This window comes from Amblyomma maculatum, chromosome 7, assembly GCF_055883805.1.
Source record: "Amblyomma maculatum isolate TAMU_Amacu chromosome 7, ASM5588380v1, whole genome shotgun sequence".
In the NCBI taxonomy this organism is placed as follows: Eukaryota; Metazoa; Arthropoda; class Arachnida; order Ixodida; family Ixodidae; genus Amblyomma; species Amblyomma maculatum.
Window position 1 is genome coordinate 34362559 of NC_139350.1, and position 23271 is coordinate 34385829.

The following is a 23271-nucleotide window of genomic DNA, read 5'->3' on the forward strand; positions in this document are numbered from 1 at the left end:
GCTGGTCAATGTCACCTTGATGCGTTTCCTTGCTTCAAGCATCGCCTCTAAAAGTGGTTCTACTCATACCTTTGCAGTGTTATCATTTCTAGCCTATGACCGCATTTCACAAGTCCCTCTGCTGTCACTGTGTGCCACAGTGGAGTCCTTCAGATGAAAACTTATTTATGTTCAACGAACTACGAGCCAGATTAAACCCTAAGGGTACTGAGTGATTTAGATGTGTAACTATGGCATTTGTTGTGCTTGTTTCTTTTTTATGCAGGTTGACATTGGGAATGGCGTAAAAGTTGAAATGTCTACGATCGACCGCCTTGTTGTTCATAGCCAAGTGCTTCCGACAAAGTTTGCCAGAAGACTGCTGAGGCAGGTGTTTACAGAGGAAGAGATGAAAGGAAAATCCTTGTTTGTGAAGGGCAGCAACGCCCATAAAGATGGCACACATAAGGACCCTTTTAACCCTGTGCGGCTCAACGCTGTGCTAGGTATGCATTTGGGGGGCCTTTGTCATTCCTGACTTTTGCTTTTTCTTCCGGAGCTCTATGGAGGACATGTTGTGCATTGGTTAATGTATTAGTTCCCTATTGCAAGAACCAGCGTCTTCCAGTACGAAACCAGTAAGATTTTCGCGTTGGTTTTGCACTGGATCTGCTGGGCACACTGGAGGTCTGCAATAATCACTGGAGCAGTGACGGGAAGACACTGGTTGCACTGGTACGATGGGAGCGAAAACGCTTGGATTAGCTTTTTGACACTGGGTATGTCGCTGGCATCCGTGATGCACTGGGAGAATCTATGTGTGCTGGGGCCGCACTGGTCCTACCCACTGTAATTGGTGCGGCCCGCGGCGTCGACCAGTTAGCATCCCTCAGGGGCCAACATGGGAACAGCGTACTCGCAATCGACCATCGGGGCGCATATGAAAAATATGGTTCAAGTAAGCACTTTTTGCTGCGAAGTCGTTGCGCACCTGTAAGAAAACAAAGGCAGTATTTTTTTTTCTAGAGTTTCCATGTTTCAATAGGTCGTTTCGAGAGAGACTACGATCGTCGCTCCTCTGATATCTCATGACACACTGACGGTTAACATACAGCTAAAACTGGAATTGAATAATGTAAGCTACCATGCATAACAAACTTCACAGCTGACCTTAAGGGCACTCCAACACAATGATTACTGCCAAAATGTTCAATGGGGGCTCAATCGCAGGCAAGCATAGCCTGCACCGCGGGCCAGTATAAACAGCAGAAAAAAAAAGAAAACAAGGAAGAGAGTAGTTTACCAAACGATGGGCCCATGGGAGAAAAAGCAACATACAGCGCTTGTAATGCATAATATTTTGCGTGTTTCTCAAGCTTTTCCGCTCCTTCTTGCTCTGTGTATAGAGCACCGTGCCCTCGGTCATCGCAATGCTTTCCGAAATGTTTACATACAAGTAATTTTAGTTACATGCTAAATACTGTCGTCGCTGCTGCACTTGCCGGTATTGAAGCTTGGTCGCACTTTTTTCCTTGAAGGTTTCTGCTACAGCTCCGTGTTCACTGAAAATTACGCCCACGGTAGCAGAGCAGCGCTGAAGAGTCAGCGCTGGTAAATTTGCCAGTGATATCAAACTCCACATTTTAAAATGATTCCAGTGCACAAAATAATGCGCATAGGCGTCCAGAACATTAGTTGCTAGTCGTGAGAGTAGGCAGCAAGCTCCAATTATCAAGAAGTTGTAATTGTTAGAGCGGCAGCAATGGGCCTGTAGACTGCAAAACAGGAAGTCCCAACCTTATAAATGCTGTCATGACATCAAATGCAAAAATATTTCAAAGATTTCCAGTTCTTGGCATGGCCGAGTTGTTAGCGTAGTGAGCTAGATTAAGAGGTGCCGAGTTATAAACGCGCTAGGCGCTGCTCTTTTTTTTTGCTTTTTAAGCTTTTTTTAATGCACTTGAGGTGCTTCGTTACTTTTTAGCTTTTAATTTTGGCCTTTTTTTCTCCGGGCGACCAGTGCCGCCAGTGCGGAGCGTGCCATTATGCCGCGTCCCAGTGCGCCCAGTCTTCAGCGTCATACTGGGCCCATAATTATGTACGGCGCTGGGGCACTGGGACCCAGTGGCACTGGTTTTTGCAATAGGGTTGCGACTCCTGCAGGCATATATAACTCCACAAATTGAGTCGTCCTTGTTCTCAAAGCTAGGTCTGCAGTGCAAACAATAAATGCATGCATTGAATGTGTTCTTGAATTAAATTAATTTTTTAGTGCCCATTGTTTAGTGCATTTACTTCTTTTTTGGGTATTGTATAGCGACTGTGTATTCGTGTATATTACCTCTCTTTAGCAGTGTGTTGCTGGTATATAGTGCTTGTGAAGTTTGGTAGTGTTGAAGTCATCTTTGCATGGCTGCAGTTTTGATTATTGAATCACATTTACAAACCTCTCACCCCTTTCATAGTGTTCACTGCTTTGTGCAGAGATCTATGATAATATGATGAGGTTTGTGAATTGAATCGATGCGGCATAATTTTGTTTTTGCTACAACCCAAGCGGCAAACTTTTTTTCTTTCTTGCAGGCTACACCTGCAGCCGATTCCTGACGGCAACAATGATACAGCTGAAGAACAGCCTGTCGTCGATGTTAAGTCGTGAAATTAAATAGAGGGCGCATACTATGTGTGGGTTCATCTCTGCCAGCCAGCTTTTGTTTTAAAGCATTTATTATACATTTCCAAACAGCATATGGGTATTTATATTTTCCATGTTTGTTTGCAGCGACCAAAACATCGGTAGCCACTTTACACAACCCAAACAGTTAAACGTCCTGCTGCACTGGCAGTGTTTACAGGGACCAAAATAGCCGTACAATACATCATGATGGCAACTGGTGAGCATCAAGGATCCAAATGCATAAGCTCCGTCATGACACAAAGCACATAGTAGCCTGCCATCACAAAAGCATGCATTAGGAACACACTAGACTCACGGTAGCCAATATGGTTTTGAATGCCATTAGGAATGCATGAGGAAAGCTCACACGACAGTCATGAGACATACAAATGAGTCTAATGTATAAAGTCACCGGAGTTTCTAAAGACACACAGTGCATATTTTCTTAATAGATTGGCTATAGCGCGGCAGAACTTTCTGGGGATATCCAGTTACCGTTGTCAGATGGGAAGGGGACGTGACATCCTACCGTTCCGTGCCCCGGTGTCACACATAACTTATCGACGCATCATCATCCGTTCAACGCCTCCGGCCACCCCCCCTCCCCCCGCGCGCCAGTGGAGAGCTGGGGCAGCTATTTTGTTCGAGGTGAGAGCCCTGGGGGCCGTCGAAAGATGCTTCTACAAATGCAGGTTTGCATCGAAAACGAATAAGGCCTACCACGCCATCGTGGCATTGAGCCAACGAGGCGTTGAACCTTCATGCCCACATAACAGGTGTCACCTAGGGCGACTATTTCATGTTGTGGAGTAATATCCAAACCAAGTAATTTACCAGTAACCGAAAAAATCACAGACGGCCGACACCATATCTCCGAGAACATCAACTCTCCAAAGATGCGATGTTCCTTGTGCAAGCGGTACCATACTCTTTCCATACCTTTGCAGTTACTTCATAGAGGCCCGGAACCCTATTTCAGTAGGCAGTCGAACAGCGTGCCAGCCACTTGGTACGTACTTAAAGAGCCGGAGGACGAATTGGTTTATGGCTTCGTATGGCAACTGATTCAGACATCGCGGTCTGATACGGTATACCCGGGAGCTGGAGGAAATTAGCTGCATGACGGAGAAGCGCTTCGGGAAGAAGCGAATGGGAAAACATGTTCACAGTGTACTCTCTACCACCACAGCATAAACAATTTCGTCACAAGCTGGCCCGTGTGAACGCCGGAGCCTTAATGTGGAGGACTCTCTTGATGAAGCGATACATAAATGACCCTCTATTTGCTTCAAAAATGTCATTTGTCATGTACCACCAACTGGGCCTAACATTACCAGATCATACTGGCGGAGGTGGGGAGGATGATTTAGTGAGGACCCTAACCAATTTCTTAAGGGCAATCGAAACGACATCGATGTCCTCCTCTGCCTTACGTAAATGCTGAAGGCCAGTGGCTGCCTGGGCATAAAAGGGCGATGGAGAGTCCGACCATCCAACCCAGAGAATACGTGCTCTCGGCAAAGGGTGGAGATGAGTACTCAGAAAATGCGAAGTGAGGCTTCGAGTAAGAGGCATGGCAGCAACTGCCTGCCGACGTTGCTTATTACGCGAAATTGTGCCGTGAGTGCCACCGACGCAAGACGCCGCCGATCAGACCGGCTGGGCTACGGAAACCGACACCGCCTCCAACCCTGCCCTTTCAACAAATTGGGATGGATCTCCTCGGCCCATTTCTATCTTCATCAACTGGTAACAAGTGAATAATAGTGGCCAACGACAGCACTGTCCAATGGTACTGTGGCAGAAGTCGCTGAGTGTTTGCCGAAACAATTCTCTTGCGACACGGCGCTTCAGAAGTGCTCATCACGGACAGGGCAACGGCATTTACGGTAAAGTAGACGCAAGAGATCCTGGAATACAGTCATACAAGCCATCGACGAAGTACTCTACTCATCCTAAAAAAATGGACAAACGGAGCGTCTCAACAAAACGATTGCGGACATGATTGCAATGTACGTCGACGACGAACACAATGCATGGGACGCCATTCTACCCTACGTCATCATCGCTTTTAACACCGCCGTCCAAGAGACAACCAAGTCGACCCCGTTCAGTCTTGTGCACGGCAGGGAGCCCACGACGACGCTCGACGCAATGCTGCCCCGCGCATAACCGACGAGGAGAACCTGGACGTCCCCGCCCGCCTTGAACGTGCAAAGGAAGCCCGAAGACTCGCCCGAATGCGCACGAAAGATTAGCAACGAACCGACGGATGAAGTTACAACGTACGACAACGCGATGCTGAGTACAAGCCGAGAGGTCAAGCCTGGGTTTGGACGCCTATTCGCCGCCTCGGACTGAGCGAAAAGCTTTTGCGCCGATACTTCGGCCCATACAAGGTGCTTCGCCGACTAAGGCAACTGAACTACGAGGTCGTTACCGACGGTGCTACAGCATCTAGCGGCACCGAGCGCACCCAGAATTTGTGCATGTTGTGCGCCTTAATCCCTATTACGTGCGCTAAAGGCTATTCATGTTTGCTTCGCAATGTTTATGCTAATTCATGCCTGTTTATTTTGAAACATTTAGGAGATGTTTTTTTTTAATCGGGGAGTAATACTGCGAACCATTCAAAACATTATTTCTTCTTTTGTTTATATCCGCCGGCATGCGCCCTTATAACTGCGATTCCAGCGCACGCATATATTATGTAACTTTGTTTTGTTCATTTGTTTTGTCGCGAGAAGTAACCTTATCATTGTATTTGTCGCAAAAGATACGCCGAGATATAACTCGATGATTCCAACCATTCGCGTGCGTTTCTAAATGCTCCAGTGCAAGCTATTTCCCCTTTGTAATTTTATCTCGAACTTTGTTCGCAGCCTTTAAAACGAGCGCTGACGTGCGAAACGGGGATTCGTGGATCGACGACCGCCGAGCAAATTTGTTACTATTGCCGCAGCCGATTACTTAGTTATTTTCCGGGTGCAAGTCAGCCCAAATAAATAATTTGGTCCAGTGAATTTGAAACCTCCTCCTTTGTCGCCAACGGCATTGTCACAACTACCCTAAAATATGGCCACGTCATCTCCAAGGCTGGCCTTCTCCCTGGCCCCGCAAAACTTCGTGCCGCTGCTGAGTTTCCTAAAACATACACGCTGAAAGAACTACGTAGCGTCGAGGGCTTATTCTCATATTTCCGGCGCCCTGCGTCAATCATCGCCCCTATATCTACACTAATCGATACTATCGCCACTGTCTTGTCGCAGAAACTGGCAAGCGGAAAAGCCTCCACCACACTACGCTTCCTTCTCATGTCATCGCTTCATTCTAAGCGATTTCGACCCCTCCCCCCCCGACCGAAATCCACACTGACATCGGTGGAGTCGGTCTGGGTGCTGTACGCACCCAGCGGAAACCGAAATGCGACGAATACGTGGTTGCTTAAGTGAGTCGCGCACTGAGACCGAGTCTAACTATTCAGCGACCGAAAAATAACGCTTGGCCATCATCTGGGCGTTTGGAAAACTTCTGCCCTACATATGTGGTCACCCGTTTTACATCGTAACCGACCACTAAGCCCTATGCTGGCTATTATCTTTGAAGGACCCGTCTAGCCGCCTTGCTCATTTTGCGCTCAGCCTGCAGGAGTACAGCGTTAATGTCGGTTACTGCTCTGGCCGGAAGTATTCTGATGCTGACGCCATTTCCCGTTCGCTTATTGAGAGTGAGCCGATTGGACTACTTGTCGCAGCCTTCGATTCTTCTTCCCTTCACATCTCTAAGCTTTCTGAACAAACATAAGATCATTTGATTGCCTATCTCATCGCTCCTCTATCTGGTTCCCGCCATTCCGCTTCTCGAGTTCTGCAACGGCAAGCTCATCGTTCTGCCATTCGGATTGTCCTGGTCTGCCGTCGCAACTACCTGATTGAAGGGCGGAAATAGCCCCTCGTTATTCCTCGGCACATGCGCTCAGAAATATGTGCCAATTTTTACGACAACCCGAAGTGGGCACGTACTGGTGTATTGAAAACATACGCCTGGTTGCATCTTTGGTATTACTGGCGAAGCATGCAGCACTTTGTGCGCCCCTACGTACGCTCTTGCACAGCCTGCCAGGGCTGGAAGGCACAACCTCGCCTTACGACACCGACTCTGCAACCTCTCTCGAGCCTTTCTCGCCCATTTGACCGCGTTGGGATTTATCTTACGGCCCCCTGCCGACAACTCCGGCGAGGCATCGTTATGTCACCGCAGCCATGGATTATTTCAGTCGGTATTTAGCATCCGCCTCTGCTGGTTATGTTACGACCCTCCGTCACCTAACCCTTCGCATACGGCGCCTTAAGAGCTGCTGAGCGACCGGCACTGTGTCTTTCCCTTTCCGACGTCATCGAAGTAGTTTTAAGGAGTGCCGCGTATTCATTGCACAGATTCGCCATACCACCCTCAGACGAACGGATTAGTTGAACGCTTTAATCGTACCCTGTCTGATACGCTTGCTAGGTATCCAGACCACCACCATTCTAATTGGGACAAAGTTCTTCCTGTCTTGACCTACCCTTACAATACCGCTGCTGAAGCTACCACAGGCTTCTCCCCCTTCTTTTTTCACTACGGATGAAATGTCCCTACCTGCCCCATTGACACGATCCTCCCCTACCACCTGGACCTGTCAGGATCGACGCCATTTTCCCAGGCTGTTAGGTATGCCGAAGAATGGCGCCACTTGTGACGTGCATCGACCACGGAGGCACAACCAGGACAGCAAGGCAGCCGCGAAAGCTTCATTACAGCTTCTTCCTACCCACCATACTGCCTAGTAGGGCTCGCAGTCACATCTTCCACGCTCCGCCTGTCCACGAAATTTCTTCCCCGGTATAGTGGTTCCTACCACATCATTCAGTAGACTTCCCCCGCCAATTACCTCATCGAACCAGTCGCCTCCTTATCGGATATGTGTCGCCGTGACCGCGAAACCTTGCGCGTTGACCGTTTGAATGCTATTATGGCCACAACGTTAACTGTTCGCCTTGAGCTGCCCGGATGCTTCATCCTTCCCCGTAGGGTGATTGAAGTAATGCCCACTAGCACGAACCTCGTGCAAGGCTTTGGAGACGACGAAGCGGAGCTGTGTTCCTAGTCGCGAGACCTGGCTGTTGAACCGCTGCTCTATCTCTCTCGACGCCCTCATGTCGTTGCATGTAACACCTCCTCTCCGGTGCATTGGGGTGTGAAACAGGAACTGCACAGATTCCAAACAACAGAACAAAAGAAATAAACACCACATGTCAGGTGTTCTCTCAAACACGCATCCCTCACAAGGACAACTCTTCCATGTTTGAAGAGTTTCTGATAGAAAAACCTTTGTGCGATTACTTAAGCTTTCAGAGACACTCTACTGAATGACGTCTCGAGAACCGATGCCATGCATACGATGAGCGGGGTCCGTGGCGCCGCGCTGTTTCTCGTGAAAGTGTTAGTTCACGCGGCGATTCTTTGAGGCAGAGTCAACATGTCATCTTTAACTTTTATTGGAACCAGAGTAACGGTACTGGCGGGATGTTGTGGCAGCACTGAAGTTTATCGGAAGCGAGACCACCGTGAATGAACTACGCCTTCTCGACACCATTTCTAGCTATCTTATACTTCTTTCCCGGTTCAATAAAGGATTATCTGCTTTCGCGAAAAACATATGTATTGTATTTACTGAAGACTACTGTCGCAATTTTGAGGGACGTTTTCGCTCACATGAAAGCAAAGAACGTATCGACTTCTTGCGCCATGAATTTATGCTGTGTTGGTGAACGCAAGACAAAACGGAAGTTCGAATCACATTTGTGAGAACAGTTTCCACCCTTTTTAAAAACAAGTGTAACTTTCATGCAAATTATTTACTGCGTTATGTCGCTGCGTTTCCTTTTGGGCGCCTCGGCGGCTGCGTTTCGATGGAGGCGATGGAGCGTGTGCTGTGCGATGTCAGCGCACGTTAAAGATCCCCAGGTGGTCGAAATTACTCCGTAGCCCTCCACTACGGCCCCCCTTTCTCTCTATCCACTTTCACTCCTACCTTCATCCCTTCCCTTACGGCGCGGTTCAGGTGTCCACAGAGCAAGTGTGACAGATACTGCGCCTTTCCCTTCCTATGAACCAACCATGGTTGCAATCTGCGGTGACAGTCAAACGAGGTATTGAGAAAACTGAGACCGGCGCACCCGACAGCATGCGAGGTATTCTTCGCTGGATACGCACTAAATTGCTCCTGTTCTTCTGCACATGCTAAAGGACTACGAAAATCTAAGTTCTTTTTTTTTTCAGGCAAGCATGAACGAAAGAAGATGCTGCATGGTTTTAACGCGACGCCTGAACAGCATGCAAACAATCAGATATCTCTGTTTTAGCTCAAACCGTTTATTGAACTCCGTGTTCTAATGACCAATTCGTATCCGGCCCGTACCTAGACAGGTGATTTTGCGCCCCCTCCTGATCATCACATTCATCCTTATCAGAGCTACTGATATCAGTTACTTGCAATTAGTTACATATTTCAGGACGTTTTCTTAATTTTATCACCGGTAATCAGTCAAAAAGGCAAGAGGGCCGCAGCGTCCGTGACAAAAGCATTGCGTGAAATTTCGGCCCCACGACGGTGCACATGGCTACCTGCGTGCTGCGCTGCACGTCGTTCTTGTTGTAGTCGGTGCCATAGTTATGAATACGTCTTACGTTAACTCGTGCCAGAGCTGATGCATTGCAAAATAAAATGTTTTCTTGATTTTCAACCTTTCTTGGTGGCAGTTGTGTTTTAAATATAATCGAAAAAAAAATATTTCAAATATAGTACATATTAGACAAAAACAATACGTCCATACTGGATACTCTGCACTGAACTCGAGGGAATGTTTTGGTCTCCTGGTTTCGTCATAATAGTTATGCGGTTTAACCTGCGCTCGGAAGCGCTTCTGCGCAGTATTTTGAATGCATCTGTTATCATGAAGAAAAATGTCCCAGAGTCGCTCCGGCCAACTACTGGCCTGATAATTGGTCCTGCCGTGCTATGAATCCTCACCAGAAGCTAAGTTTGATCTTCCCAAGAAATATACTAGAGACTATTTTTGCAGATTTGCAGAGGCCTTACCTGCAGCCATTTTTCACAGAGCCAGTAACGAAGCGCACCACATCTTAGAGCACGCAGAAACTGACATCAAGCATAGCATAACTACATACGGGTGCGCACGATGTTCCTGCGGCATGTACCACCGCCCTATTTTATCGCGCTTACACTGAGACAGCATGCAGATTAGCGGCTGATGTATTCACCAGATAACATTATACAATCAGCATTAACTACGTTTAAAACCAACGCCTGTATTACAACCTGTATTAATATTTCGAGCAAGCCGCTCCTCTCCAATAAACGACCCCGCCGCGATGGCGCAGTTGTTAGGGAGCCCGAGTTCTCCACCCAAGGATGGGAGATCGAATCCTGGCCTTGGCTTCCGCTTTTCAGTGCAAGCGAAAAGCAATGCGTGCGTCGAATTTTCCGCATCCGTCCACTACGGCGTCTCCTTGTAGAGTGGGCCCCATTAGATCGTTGAACTCCTAAAACCGAACCTCCCTAGAAAGAAACTCATGTTTCGGAATAAGGTGTCGTTGTCCTGACGCATTATCTGCTGAAGCACCTGCCTACGTATTGAGTAAGAAGCAGCAATAATTTACGGAAGCGTGACCATACAGAGCAACATTTTGCTGGAAAATGCAAAGCTATTCTCGCCGTTAAAAGGTGAAGTTGTCGATTTCAAAGTCCTCCTCATAAAAAAATAAATATTTTTTTCATACACTTCGTTGTTGCAAACTTTCGTCAGCTTTGGGACTTTAAACCCAATAATCCAAACCTTGAATACATTTCCACTAAACAGCCACTGGCGTTCGCTAGACTACATTGTGTAGTTTGTGTACTCTGTGTACCAGCGCGTTGGAAGCAGTAGCGGGGCCGGTTCTGCAGCAGCCAAGAGAAATGGTGTCCCTACATATCTCTTGACCAATGGAAAGTGAGCTAAATACTACAGAGGGCAAACGGTCACAGGACGCATAATCAGGAATCGAAGCCAGTAGCTCTGCCATCTTGTCTCCGCAGACCAGACTTACCGGTCTCAGAGTCGGACTCTAATGCTTCGACATCGGCCATCAAAATCAAAATGTGGCTAAAGAATGTGGCGCTTGTACGCCATATTTGCTTTTCTGTGTCCTGGAAGTTGTATTAAACATCGTGGAGGAGGAGGAGGAGGAGGAAGAACATTTATTTCCGCCGAATATGGTGCAGCAGCCACCTACGAGTCCGCACGCAGGCGTCCGGGGAGGCAGTCTGTCACACCGCGGCCAGAGGACACCCGGCCTCGTCTAGGAGAAGAGGTCTTCAGCCTCGGCCGCCAGGCGGACGGCGAATCGCTGTGTTTTTTCGTCGGAGCTTCTTAGCGTGGTCTCCCATTCATCGCTAGTTTTAATCGCGTTGCGCCCTGGGGCACGAACGCATCTCCATATTATATGATCTAATGTTGCCACGTGGCCGCAAAATTTACAAATTTCGGTTTCTGCACCGTCCCTCTTCCGCCCTCTGGCACCCGTCCAACTCCTCCACAGGGGCGAAAAGAAATTTCGAGCTTGGAGTCTTCTCCAGTCATACGATTCCTTTTTACTCAGGGATCTAACCGGTGGCGGATATATCCTCCGGTCTTTCTTCAAGTTGTCCGTTACATCCCTAAAGGTACCTATACATTCTTTGGTTTTAGATGTTGTGGAGGCGTCCGCAGCACCCCGAGGTAGCGAGGAGCGGGCGAGCATGTGGGCAGCCTCGTTGCCGGCGAGACCGGCGTGTGCTGGGGTCCAGATTATGGTCACGCTTTCGGCGAGAGACGACTGGTTCAGAAGTTTTGCAGCACGATTGCTGACTCTACCCTTGCTAAAATTTCTAACCGCCGCTTTGCTATCGCTGATGACGTGTTTCACGCCTGGTTGTGCAATGGCAATGGCTATCGTGGAAATATAAAAGCCGTTCATAAATAACTGTTCATTAAGGTTATGGTTATGGCACTATCGTCGTCATATTTCGAAACTGTGGCCGTTTTAGTGCGCTTGAACCCTGTGGGTTGTGCTAACGACTACTTTTATTTCCCCTTGCCTCTTATTTCTATTACCGTGTGTATTTGATGCAATTCCTTGGCGATAACGTAAATAATGATTACATCGATACTTCGTACTTTTACTTGAGCAAATAAACAAACAAACCGTCGGACCTTCTCATCGATTTTTAAGAGCTTGCTCACTTCATAATCACAGGAAAATGTAGGTGAAAACACCTGCACTATACCCGTTGCCCAAAAAGTCGTTAAAGCGATGCTCAGCCATGTATAGCAAAATATTAAGCATTTGTTGCGCTATCCCCAGCATTGGTAAATGGTTTTTACCTTAACAATTTAGCGTTTTCTAGTTAGCGATTGTAGAAAACCTAACATTGATTACATATGACTTATAAACCAAATGAGGCAGGTCAATAACAGTTTTTGGAAGGAAGAAAAATTGCATCGTATAATTATTCAAAAAGTCCCCGCAGGAGAGCGTATTTCCTAAAAGTTATACCTGAATACATTTTATTCTTTATAAACTTTTTAGTGAGGTGTGCCCCGCAAACTATATATGTAATAGACGCAACTCTAAATGCGTAAGTATGCTAATATCCAGCTCTTTTTAAACCCTCTCAGATGATATTTTTTCTCCAGGTGCCGCAGGATTCCTTGTAGTTTCCTTTGCAGCACTGGTAAACCAAATGCATGTACTGAAAGAAGAGAAAATAGGCTTTCTGTGATGAATTTAAGCCATTATTTCTTAGACATGACCGAAAACGCGACACACACAAAAAACACCACCGGAGCTGGGCCGAAAGAAAAAAATTTATCCACGGAAAGCCCGGTAAACAGGGGCGACAACCGAAAACAGCCGATTGAAGAACCCTGCTGTTGTCAGTGCAGCCCCATCTTGAGCTGGCTGCTTCGCTACATAAGATAACAAAAATAACCGTCATCATTCTATTATTGGCAATATTATTGGTATTGTTATTAATATATATAAAGGACAATTCGCTACAAATGGGAAGCCAAATACAGAAACCCAAATACACTGTAAATAAAGGCGCTGTTATGAGCTGTACTGCAGTTGTTACTCCGTAATCTTTAGTGAGGCGATAGTAAACGTAGGGCGTTGCAGGTCACAGTGCGAGCCGGACGCCATGCAGGCGGGGAGGCACTTCTAATAAGCATGCTTCCAGTAGGATACAGGTATAATTGAACATTGTACACAATCTTCGTCCGGTGCAGGTTAGCATTCAGAGAATATTGCTGTATACTTAACATTTGAATTCAGCATCTTTTGTGGTATCTACTTTCGCGGTTATGGGCACCGATAAGTAGTTTAGTTCTTTTTTGCACGTTACCGGGTATTCAGGTTAAGAAGTATACTACCAAGCAGTCTTAAAACGCAAGAATGCAAAAATGCATTGGTCTTTTGAGCAATGAATATACATTTGTGAGAACAGTCTCCACCCTTTTTCAAAACAAGTATAACTTACATGCAAATTATTTGCTGCGTTATGTTGCTGTGTTTCCTTTTGGGCTGCAATCTTTGATGAGTGTCAAACTTCGTATTGAGAAAATGACGCGGACGCACCCGACAACATGCGAAGTATTTATCAATTCTTCGCTGGATACGCACTGTATTGCTCCTGTTCTCCACATGCTGCAAGACTTCTAAGTTCTTTTTTTTTTTTTTTTTTTTTTTTTACAGGCAAGCAGGAGCGAAAGAAGATGCTGCAAGGCCTTAACGCGACGCGATGCCTGAACGGCATGCAAACCATCAGATATCGCTGTTTTAGATCAAAACCTTTCTCAACGGCGTCCTCCAATCACCGATACTTATCCTGATTTTGCGCCCGCTCCTGATCATCCCCGTCAGTTTGACCAGCCATCGGTCCCAGCCGAAGAAAACTACAGAGCCGCGTCAAAAATACGACAGAATATCCTGAAGTTCTGTCGTAAACGTCAGATTTTCCTGTAGTTCTGTTGTACTTTTCTGTAGCCCTGTAGCTTTGCTGCAGTATATTTCTGTTGTCTGTAGTTCTGTAGCTCTTTTCTGTTGTAAATACACAAATTTCTGATGTTACTACAGAACATTCTGTTGTCACTACAAGTTTCCCGTTAAAAACTGCACAGATATTCTGTCGTAACAACAAAACATTTTCTGTACTTTTTCAAGACTAGAGTGGAGAGCAAATATCTCTTCCACATTCATCCAATTAACCTGTCCTGCGTCAACTGCGTCCATAAAATTGCGGTAAACTTCCATAACCTCATTAAGCGACCTTACTTGTTGCCGCAAACGATGCGCTTACCTCCATTTAAATACAGTCCCTCACCGTTAGCGGCAATCAGTTTTCTTGCTTTCCCATTATGTATTGCACAGCCCACGTCGATTTTGTTTTATTTGTTTTCAGTGTCATTAAATCCAGATTTTCTCCTGACCGCTCCCAGTCCCAACGTTACACCGATAATATCCCCTTCCATAGCTCTCTACGTTTCATCAATTTAAGTTGGATCCTTTTTGTTAGCCCCCATGTCACTGACCCATATGGAAGTACCGGTAAGATACAGCTCTTGCGTACTTTTCTCTTGAGCAGTAATTATAACCTGCCATTCATGACCAGTGGCTACTTGACAACTGCACTCCGGCCTAACCTGATTCTTCTAACTCGTTCCCTTTCGTGCTCAGGATCTTCGGCCATTGCAGATGTATTCCTTTGCTGCTTCCAGTGACTCTATAGCTATTTAAACAGCCGTTAATTCCCGAGGCTACTGAGCATTGTTCTTAGGCATAACAATGTCACCACCAACTTATAACTACACGAATCTAACACCTTATCCTCTACTCCCATTGTATCAGCTACATGCCAGATGTGGCGCAGTCTGGTCATGGTTGTGCGATGTTTCAAAGGCGTCGTTTTCAACTTGTTATGAAAACGAACGTTACAGTCACAATCACTGCCGTCGATCGGCTGGAATCTAATGATGGCCGGATTCGACCAGCTTGCAATGCACTACAACTGAAGAACTCCCTTTTGGGTGTGCGCCCGGATTTCCGCAAGCAGCCTCAAGCCCCGGGACACCTTCTGTCCAAATGCCGCAGCCCACTCTCAGTTTCCAATTAACCTTTCCGGTGTGGTTAGTAATTCCCGAGCAATCACATACTGACTGCTCCTATAGTAAGTATAAAAGGGCAGGGAGTTTTCGGTTTATATTTCGTTGATAATTTTAGGGGCTGGTTTCAATCTTCGTTTCAGAATGCAGTTGTCGGCTCCTTCTAACGAAATTGTTTTTCCAAAATATAATTGCTTGTGCTTTTGCTCCGTTTTAAAATGTATTCTGGTGCGTTCAAATGTCACTTCGACATTAGCCTGGCGCAATTTTTTTTTTCATACACAACGTCGATTCACCAAAGCATTGAGCTTTGCATTAATTTGTCACTGCAGATGGAAACGTAACCAGCAGAATGTAACGAAATCAAGTGATGACACCGTCAGGCAAAAACAAATTAACAGGGGTGTAATTCAACTTAAGGCAATTAAGCAGCGCAAAAGCAGTGCTTTACCCCGTTTGCCATGATTTCGATTGACGGTTAAATGTTGAAAGGTGGCCACATAGTTTCGCAAAGTGATAAAATGTATGGTTTGTTTGACTTTTGGGAAAGGAAAGCCACACTATCTGTCTCTCCTATTGCAGGACAGTTACACCTGCAAGCAAAGGCAAGCAATGCAGGTGCATATTTTGTTGGTTCGAGTCACTATCGCAAACAAGCTTCCAAGTCGACTAGTAGATGCATACTAACTGAGAAGTGAAATGGTATGACACCACCCTAAGAAGCTGTACAACGAATGCTAACTTCACAATTTTGACACGACATCGCGCCGTATTATTGTTCACTTGCTGACCACGTATTCTCCACATGGAACGCTAGAGCAAAAAGAGGTTTTCACCCTCAAATGCTCTCAACTTGCACTGACAGATGCTCAGGTCTCTCGCCTGGTGGCTGCGTGGTCAGGGCACTCGACAACTGTGACTGACGACCCGAGTTTCATCTCGGCGTTAACGCAAAATTTTGATGGACGCGAAACACTATGCGCCCGCGTACAGGGCTAGGCCAATGACCGCTAAAGAATCGCTGATGGTCGATATTATCCGCCGCCGTCCACTAAAGCGTTCGTCACAGCTGGAGTCGCTATGAGACGGTAAACCACATAAAGTGAACTAAAACATCTCAGGTTCCCGGGTTGTCTAATGGTCTGAAATAACCAGGAGGCCCCTATTATTAGCGCGAGACGTTTCGGGACGTTAAATCTCTGTACCTTATGCTAACATACCCTACTTTACTAACTGAAGTGTCATGACATTGGCTGCTAGATCGAAAGGATATTGTGATACGTGGTCCGGATTTTGCGGCAGCAAGAAAACAGCCGCGGAAAGCTTGAGTTTGGATTGTTTCTTTAGCAATCCTCGTGCTTAGTTTCAAGTCGGTTTTCTCACTGCTCCGAATTAACTTACCTAACCGAGTAACTGCTCCCTAAGCGGGCGTATATAAAAGGAACAGACAGAGCTCACTAGCATAAGACGAGGAATTGGAGACACCTGGTCCACAAAGGCGTGCACGGTAATACGGACGATGCGTCAAAATACGCAGCTCCGTTAATAAAGATGCACATGTCTCAGCATAGCCCTGCTTTCCTCATGCAACTGAATTTATATCTTGGTCAATAAGCGTTGGTCAATATCTCAAGAGTGAGTTTCAGGATTAAATATCTCTTACGGGTTTATCTGAACGAATAAATTTGCATCCAGTGCACTTTATTGTTTTTTTTTATTTGAACCCAAAAGTTACTCCTCAGCCTAACCAGATGTTAAAAATACACAAAATGTCGAAGTCTAATAGAACGAATGAGAGCCGTTGAAAGGCTATGACTTCGTCCACGGTATTTCAAGCAATGTCTTCAGCCGACCAGCGGACGCTGTGCAGTCGACGTCCGGCATCGTTTCGCAAAAATTGGTCGACAGGGTCATGACATCACGGCTACATTACGTTGCGCGGGAATTTCAAACACCCCTCAACGCACACGTAAAACGTGTTGTCACAGGCGGAACACAATTGATTAAAACAGTAATGTCCTGTACCGTACATGCCTGACTATTCACTCAGGCACGGTCCTTCAAGATTGTTATCTACCAATCTAGGCTGCTAGCGCCGCTCCGCAAGGCGCGCATAAAACCTTGCGCTCGCCGCAGTGAGCCTCTCCCGTCGCAAGGCATTACAATGCTCTTTTTTGTGCCATTCTTTCATGGTTCTGTTTGTGAACCCCTGCGTGTCTCAGTGCGCACAACGTGATATTGCCGCGAAACCCTCAAAACTGTATTTGTTGTTTTTCAACAGCCGCCGGCATACAGGCTTATCACTCTGATTCTGGATCGCGTATCAGTTCCGTAATCTTTGTTTGTTAATGTTCGATGTCGCGAGTCAGACCTTTATCAGTTTCGTTGTAGCGCAAGATGCACCGAGAACTATCTCGAAGATTCCGGCCACTCGTGTGTCTTTCCACAATGTTCCAGCCCATGCTGGTAGCTGTTTGCGACGTTATCTAGATTGTTCTGTGCAGCCTTTAAATTGAGCATTGACGAGTGTGATCCTCCTTTGTTCGACGATCGACCAACACGTTTGCTGCTATCGCCGCCGCCGAGTTGCTTAGTTCTTTTGCGGGCGAAAGTCAGCCCAATAAAGAATTAATTTCCGTACCATCAAGCCTGTGTCACCATTTGTGTCATCGACCCTGGTCACCACCACGTGACATCTGGTGGAGGTGCTGCCCTTAATCCTTCAAGCGAAGACCTCAGCCTTATTCCGATCGCCCTGGAAGACCAACCTACAGGTCACCGAGCCAGCCGCCGACTCCAAGGCCTACAACCCGAACACAGTCTGCTGCCTGACCCCATTCGATCTCGGAAGGCATCGACGCTGACAATGGCCCCGCCTACAGCACCGGTTGTTTTCGTCCAGCCCCGTGAGCCCCCCTGCTTCCATGGACGACCGGATGAAGATGCGGGAGACTGGATGGACCTTTTCGATCGTGTGGCAGAATTCAACGGCTGGAACGACGCCGCAAAACATAGGCAAGTCTACTTTGTTCTTCAAGGACATGCCCGAATTTGGTTCGAAAATCATGAGGCAACTATGAAGGATTGGGACACTTTCAAGGAAGCGTTTCTGACTGCCTTTTCAAGCGTCGTCCGAAAGGAAAGAGCCTAGGCCTTCCTTCAGTCAAGCTTCAACTCTCTAACGAGCCTGTCCTGGCGTATGTTGAGGAGATGAAGCGCCTCTTTCGCCGCGCCGACCCTAATATGACCGAAGGTGAGCGAGTCAAACCTTTATTGCGAGGCGTTATAGAGTCACTCCTTGCGGGTCTTGTGCGAAATACGCCAAGAACTGTGGCGGAATTTGAAGCAGAAGCGTCTACCATCGAGAAGACGTTGGACAAGCGGATGCGCCATTACGAGCAACCACTTCAACCGGACTACTCAAGCCACTAGCCCAGCGCATCTACAAGCGGAGAGAACCTTCGGGACCTCATCCGGGAGATCGTGCGAGAGGAGCTCCGCCGATTGATGCCATCATCGCAACAACCACAGGTGGCGACGCTCGCGGACGTCGTCCGTGAAGAAGTCCAGCAGGCGCTGTGCGTTCCTCAAGCGACGGCTGCGACTGTTCCAGCACAAGAGGCAACAGCGATGAACTACGCTGCTGCATTACGTCGCCCTCCGCCCCGACGTGATGACTTTCCGAGCCCTCGTCGCTACCGTCCTGTTCCTGAAAACCGCTCCTTGGCCCCCGCCCGCCAAGCCTACCAACGACCAACAAGCCCCAGGAACGACCAACAGGCCCCATGTAGAGACGCATGGAGGACAGCGAACAACAGGCCATTATGCTTCCACTGTGGTGAGGCCGGCCACATTTTGCGGCACTGCCCGTTCCGAAGAATCGGTCTCCGCGGATTTGCAGTCGACGCTCCACGACCACGCCCAAGTGAACGACCGCAAGAATTCGACAACTATCTGCGTAGCGGTGAGATTGCGCCACCAAGCCGTCGATTCAGGTCTCCATCGTCGTACAGGTCCCGCTTTGCGTCGCCAGGACGTAACTATGAAGATAGTGCGCGCGGAAGGTCCCCAAGCCCACGCAGGGGAAACTAAACAGAGCAACCTTTGGAGGTGAGGTTGCTCAACGGCGAAAAGACGAGCATCCTCCGCCGCCGATGACCACTAACGACGACGCAGCCATTTCACCGCCGCTCCACACGACGTCATCGACGACAACACGACCAGAGTGCAAGCAGACACCGCTGCCCAGCGAAGTAACAACGGTATTCCCCTGCCATGACCTGAAGAAACGACGGAGCCGAGATCGCACAGTAAGGTCCACGTGCAATGCGAGGACGCGAACAAGTGACCTTGAAGTTGATATCGACGGTCGCAGAGTCACTGCCCTAGTAGACACCGGAGCTGACTATTCAGTCAGTAGTGGACCGTTAGCCTCTCAGCTCAGAAAAGTTACCACCGCTTGGGATGGCCCGCTGATTCGCACCGCAGGTGGCAACCTGATTACTCCATCCGGACGATGCAGTGCAAGAATAACCGTAAATGGGCGTACTTACCCCACCAGCTTTGTGGTCTTGCAGCAGTGCTCCCGCGACGTGATTTTAGGCATGGACTTCCTAAATGAACATAGGGCTATCATCGACCTGCGGTCCAAGCTCATCAAGCTCTCTGCAGACAAAGCCATTCCTGCTACGACGACGTCGACGCAACACATCGCTCTAAACGTCCTCGATGAAGAATTGACCGTCCCGCCCCGATCAAGCATCGCAGTCTGCGTAGGTAGCGCAAACATCGAAACCGCTGAAGGCATCGTCGAAGGAAATTTCCAATTGCTCTTAGAACGAGGTGTCGGCATCGCAAGAGGCATCGCGAAATTTCGGAGAGGTCAAGCTCAGGTGCTCGTAACAAACTTCTCCGAAGAATACCGGCATCTCAGTAAGTGCACGACGATCGCTTTTCTCGACGAATTAGTGGACCTCAAAGATGTATTCGGTCACCACGACCAAACGCTGGAAGACGCACCGGACCTATTCCGTCAGCCCACATTTGACATCAACCCGGCATTGACCCACAGCAGGAAAGACCAGATTCTCAGTCTTCTTCGAAGCTACGCGGAGTGCTTCTCGTCATCATCGAAGGTACGACAAACACCACTGGCCAAGCACCGCATTATAACGGACGAACACGCCCGACCTCTGCGCCAAAGCCCCTATCGTCGCGAGACCGCCAGGCCATACGCGATCAAGTTGAGGAAATGCTGCGTGATGACGTAATCCAGCCATCGAACAGCCCCTGGGCGGCACCAGCAATTTTGGTGAAAAAGAAAGACGGCACACTTCGCTTCTGCGTTGATTACCGCCGCTTGAATAGCATTACTAAGAAGGATGTCTACCCGCTTCCCCGCATCGACGACACTCTCGACCAGCTCTGCAATGCAAGGTACTTCTCATCGATGGACCTGAAGAGCGGATATTGGCAAATTTAGGTCTACGAAAGAGATCGCGAGAAGACAGCATTCATCTCACCGGACGGTATTTTTGAGTTCAAGGTGATGCCATTTGGCCTCTGGTCCGCACCAGCCACATTTCAACGAGTAATGGACACAGTTCTGGCAGGCTTGAAGTGGCAAATTTGTGTGGTGTATTTGGACGATGTTGTTGTCTTCTCGTCAAACTTTGAAGACCACCTAAGACGACTGCACACAATGCTGGAAGCCATGAAGTTACCGGAGCTAACTCTAAAAGCAGAGAAGTGTCACTTCGCCTACGAAGAACTGCGGTTCCTAGGTCACATCGTTAGCAAGGATGGTATTCGCCCAGACCCGGAGAAAACAGCTGCAATCGCACAATTCCCACCGCCGGCCGACAAGAAAGCTGTGCGCCGATTCCTTGGGCTGTGCGCTTATTATCGACGATTTGTCAGAAACTTTTCGCGCATCGCCGAACCGTTCACGCAGTTTACAAAGGCTGACGTTCCTTTCAAATGGGAAGTGCCGCAAGGAGAAGCCTTTGACGAACTCAAGCGCCACCTGCAGTGCCCTCCTGCACTTGGCCAGTTTGATGAAAACGTCGAGACCGAAATTCACACTGACGCGAGCAGTGTGGGCCTAGGAGCCGTTCTCGTGCAGAAGAGTGCCGGACAGGAGAAAGTAATCGTCTACGCGAGCAGGTCCCTCACAAGCCGAAGTCAATTACTCGACGACCGCGAAGGAGTGCCTCGCGATCATCTGGGCCACTTCTTAGTTTCGTCCATACCTATACGGCCGACCATTTAAGGTGGTAAGCGACCATCATGCGCTCTGCTGGCTGGCTAATTTGAAAGGTCCCTCCGGCCGCCTTGCCAGATGGAGCCTACGACTTCAAGAATTTGACTTGACTGTAGTCTATAAATCGGGCCGGAAGCATTCCGACGCAGACTGCTTATCACGCGCTCCCGTCGATGCTCCCCCGAAGGACGATGACGACAACGCCTTTTTAGGACCGGTACGTGCCAGCACTTTCGCAGAACAACAGCGATCAGACCCTGAGCTGAAAGCGCTAGCCGATTACGTAGAAGGAAAGACCACTTCCCCTCCAAGTGTGTTCAGGCGACATTTATTATCGTTCGCGTTAAGCAATGGCCTCCTTGTGAAGAACTTCGCAACCAACTAGACCGCGCAGCTTCTTGTAGTGCCTAAAAACCTCCGGCAGGACATTCTGCAGGCGTTGCACGATGAGCCCACAGCAGGCCATCTCGGATTTGCGCGCACGTTGCGTCGAATCCAGGAGAAGTATTACTGGCCGCGACTGCCTGCCGAAGTTGGCCACTGCGTGAAGACATGTCGTGAGTGCCAACGACGCAAGACGCCGCCTATCAGACCAGCAGGACTACTAAACCCGATTCCGCCGCCAGACCTGCCCTTTCAACAAATTGGAATGAATCTCCTCAGCCCCTTTCCAGCTTGGTTGGTTGGTTTGTGGGGTTTAACGTCTCAAAGCAACTCAGGCTATGAGAGACGCCGTAGTGGAGGACTCCGGTAATTTCGACCACCTGGGGTTCTTTAACGTGCACTGACATCGCACAGCACACGGGCGCCTTGCTTTCCGCCTCCATCGAAAAGCTGCCGCCGAGGCCGGGATTCGATCCCGCGTCCTTGGGAACAGTAGTCGAGCGCCGTAACCACTGCGCCACCCCGGCGGGGTCCTTTCCAGCTTCGTCTATGGGTAACAAGTGGATCATCGTGGCCAATGACTACCTTACCCGTTACGCCGAAGCAAAAGCACTACCACATGGTACCGCGGCAGAAGTCGCCAAATTTTTTGTCGAACAAATTCTCCTGCGACATGGCGCCTCAGAAGTGCTCATCACGGACAGGGGAACGGCGTTTACAGCAGAGTTGACGCAAGCCATCCTGGAATAGTCATACAAGCCATCGGCGATTAACTGCGTACCATTCCCAGAGCAATGGCCTTACGGAGCGCCTCAATAAAACGATCGCGGACATGATCGCCATGCACGTCAACGGTGAACACATGACCTGGGACGCCATCTTGCCGTACGTGATCTTCGCGTATAACACGGCCGTCCAGGAGACGACCAGAGCGACCCCGTTTAAGCTTGTGTACGGCAGGGAGCCCACGACGACTCTCGACGCAATGCTTCCGCACGTAACCAACGAGGACAACCTTGACGTAGCCGCCTACCTGCAGCGTGCAGAGGAAGCCCGGCGACTCGCACGGCTACGTATTAAAGACCAACAGCGCACCGACAGCCGACGATACAACTTACGACGATGCCACGCAGAGTACAATCCAGGAGACCAAGTGTGGGTTTGGACACCAATTCGCCGTCGCGGATTAAGTGAAAAGTTGTTGCGTCGATACTTTGGGCCGTACAAAATCATTCGCCGCGTCGGACCACTGGACTATGAAGTCATTGCCGACGGAACGTCAGCATCACAACGGCGACGCGCACACCCAGAAATTGTACATGTTGTACAACTGAAGCCATATTACGCGCGTTAAGGAATCTGTGGCGTTTAAACTTTGCAGTGTTTATGTTTAAATTTTGGAACATCGAGGCGAGTCATCTACCTGGTGGTCAGGTATTTCCTCCAAACCGTTTAGGTATACACACAGACGCGTTTATGGCGCGTCCAAAATTATATTTGCCTCTTCCTGTCTGGAGACGTTACTCCCCTTAGGCCACTAGTGCGCCTGGGGAAGTCAATTCACTCCGGGCAACGACCTAACTTTGTGAGCAGCAACCCATTTTTCCCTGATGAGGCTTCTACGCCACCGATATAAACAGCCAGCAGTGGCGTATACGATATCCGCGGCAGGATATCGAGTGGCGTGATCTGTCCAAAAGGTCATTGTTTGCGCCCACGCATAG

At 48.4% G+C, this 23271-nt stretch overlaps 1 protein-coding gene across 1 annotated transcript; it reads left to right on the forward strand.

The window, feature by feature from the left end:
* The first annotated feature begins 259 nt into the window (after nucleotides 1-259).
* On the forward strand, nucleotides 260-2648 carry LOC146182954 (uncharacterized). Its single transcript, XM_084608673.1, has 2 exons — nucleotides 260-485; nucleotides 2563-2648. Exons 1-2 carry the CDS (start codon nucleotides 260-262, stop codon nucleotides 2646-2648), a joined length of 312 nt encoding a protein of 103 aa, XP_084464799.1.
* Nucleotides 2649-23271: the final 20623 nt, after the last annotated feature.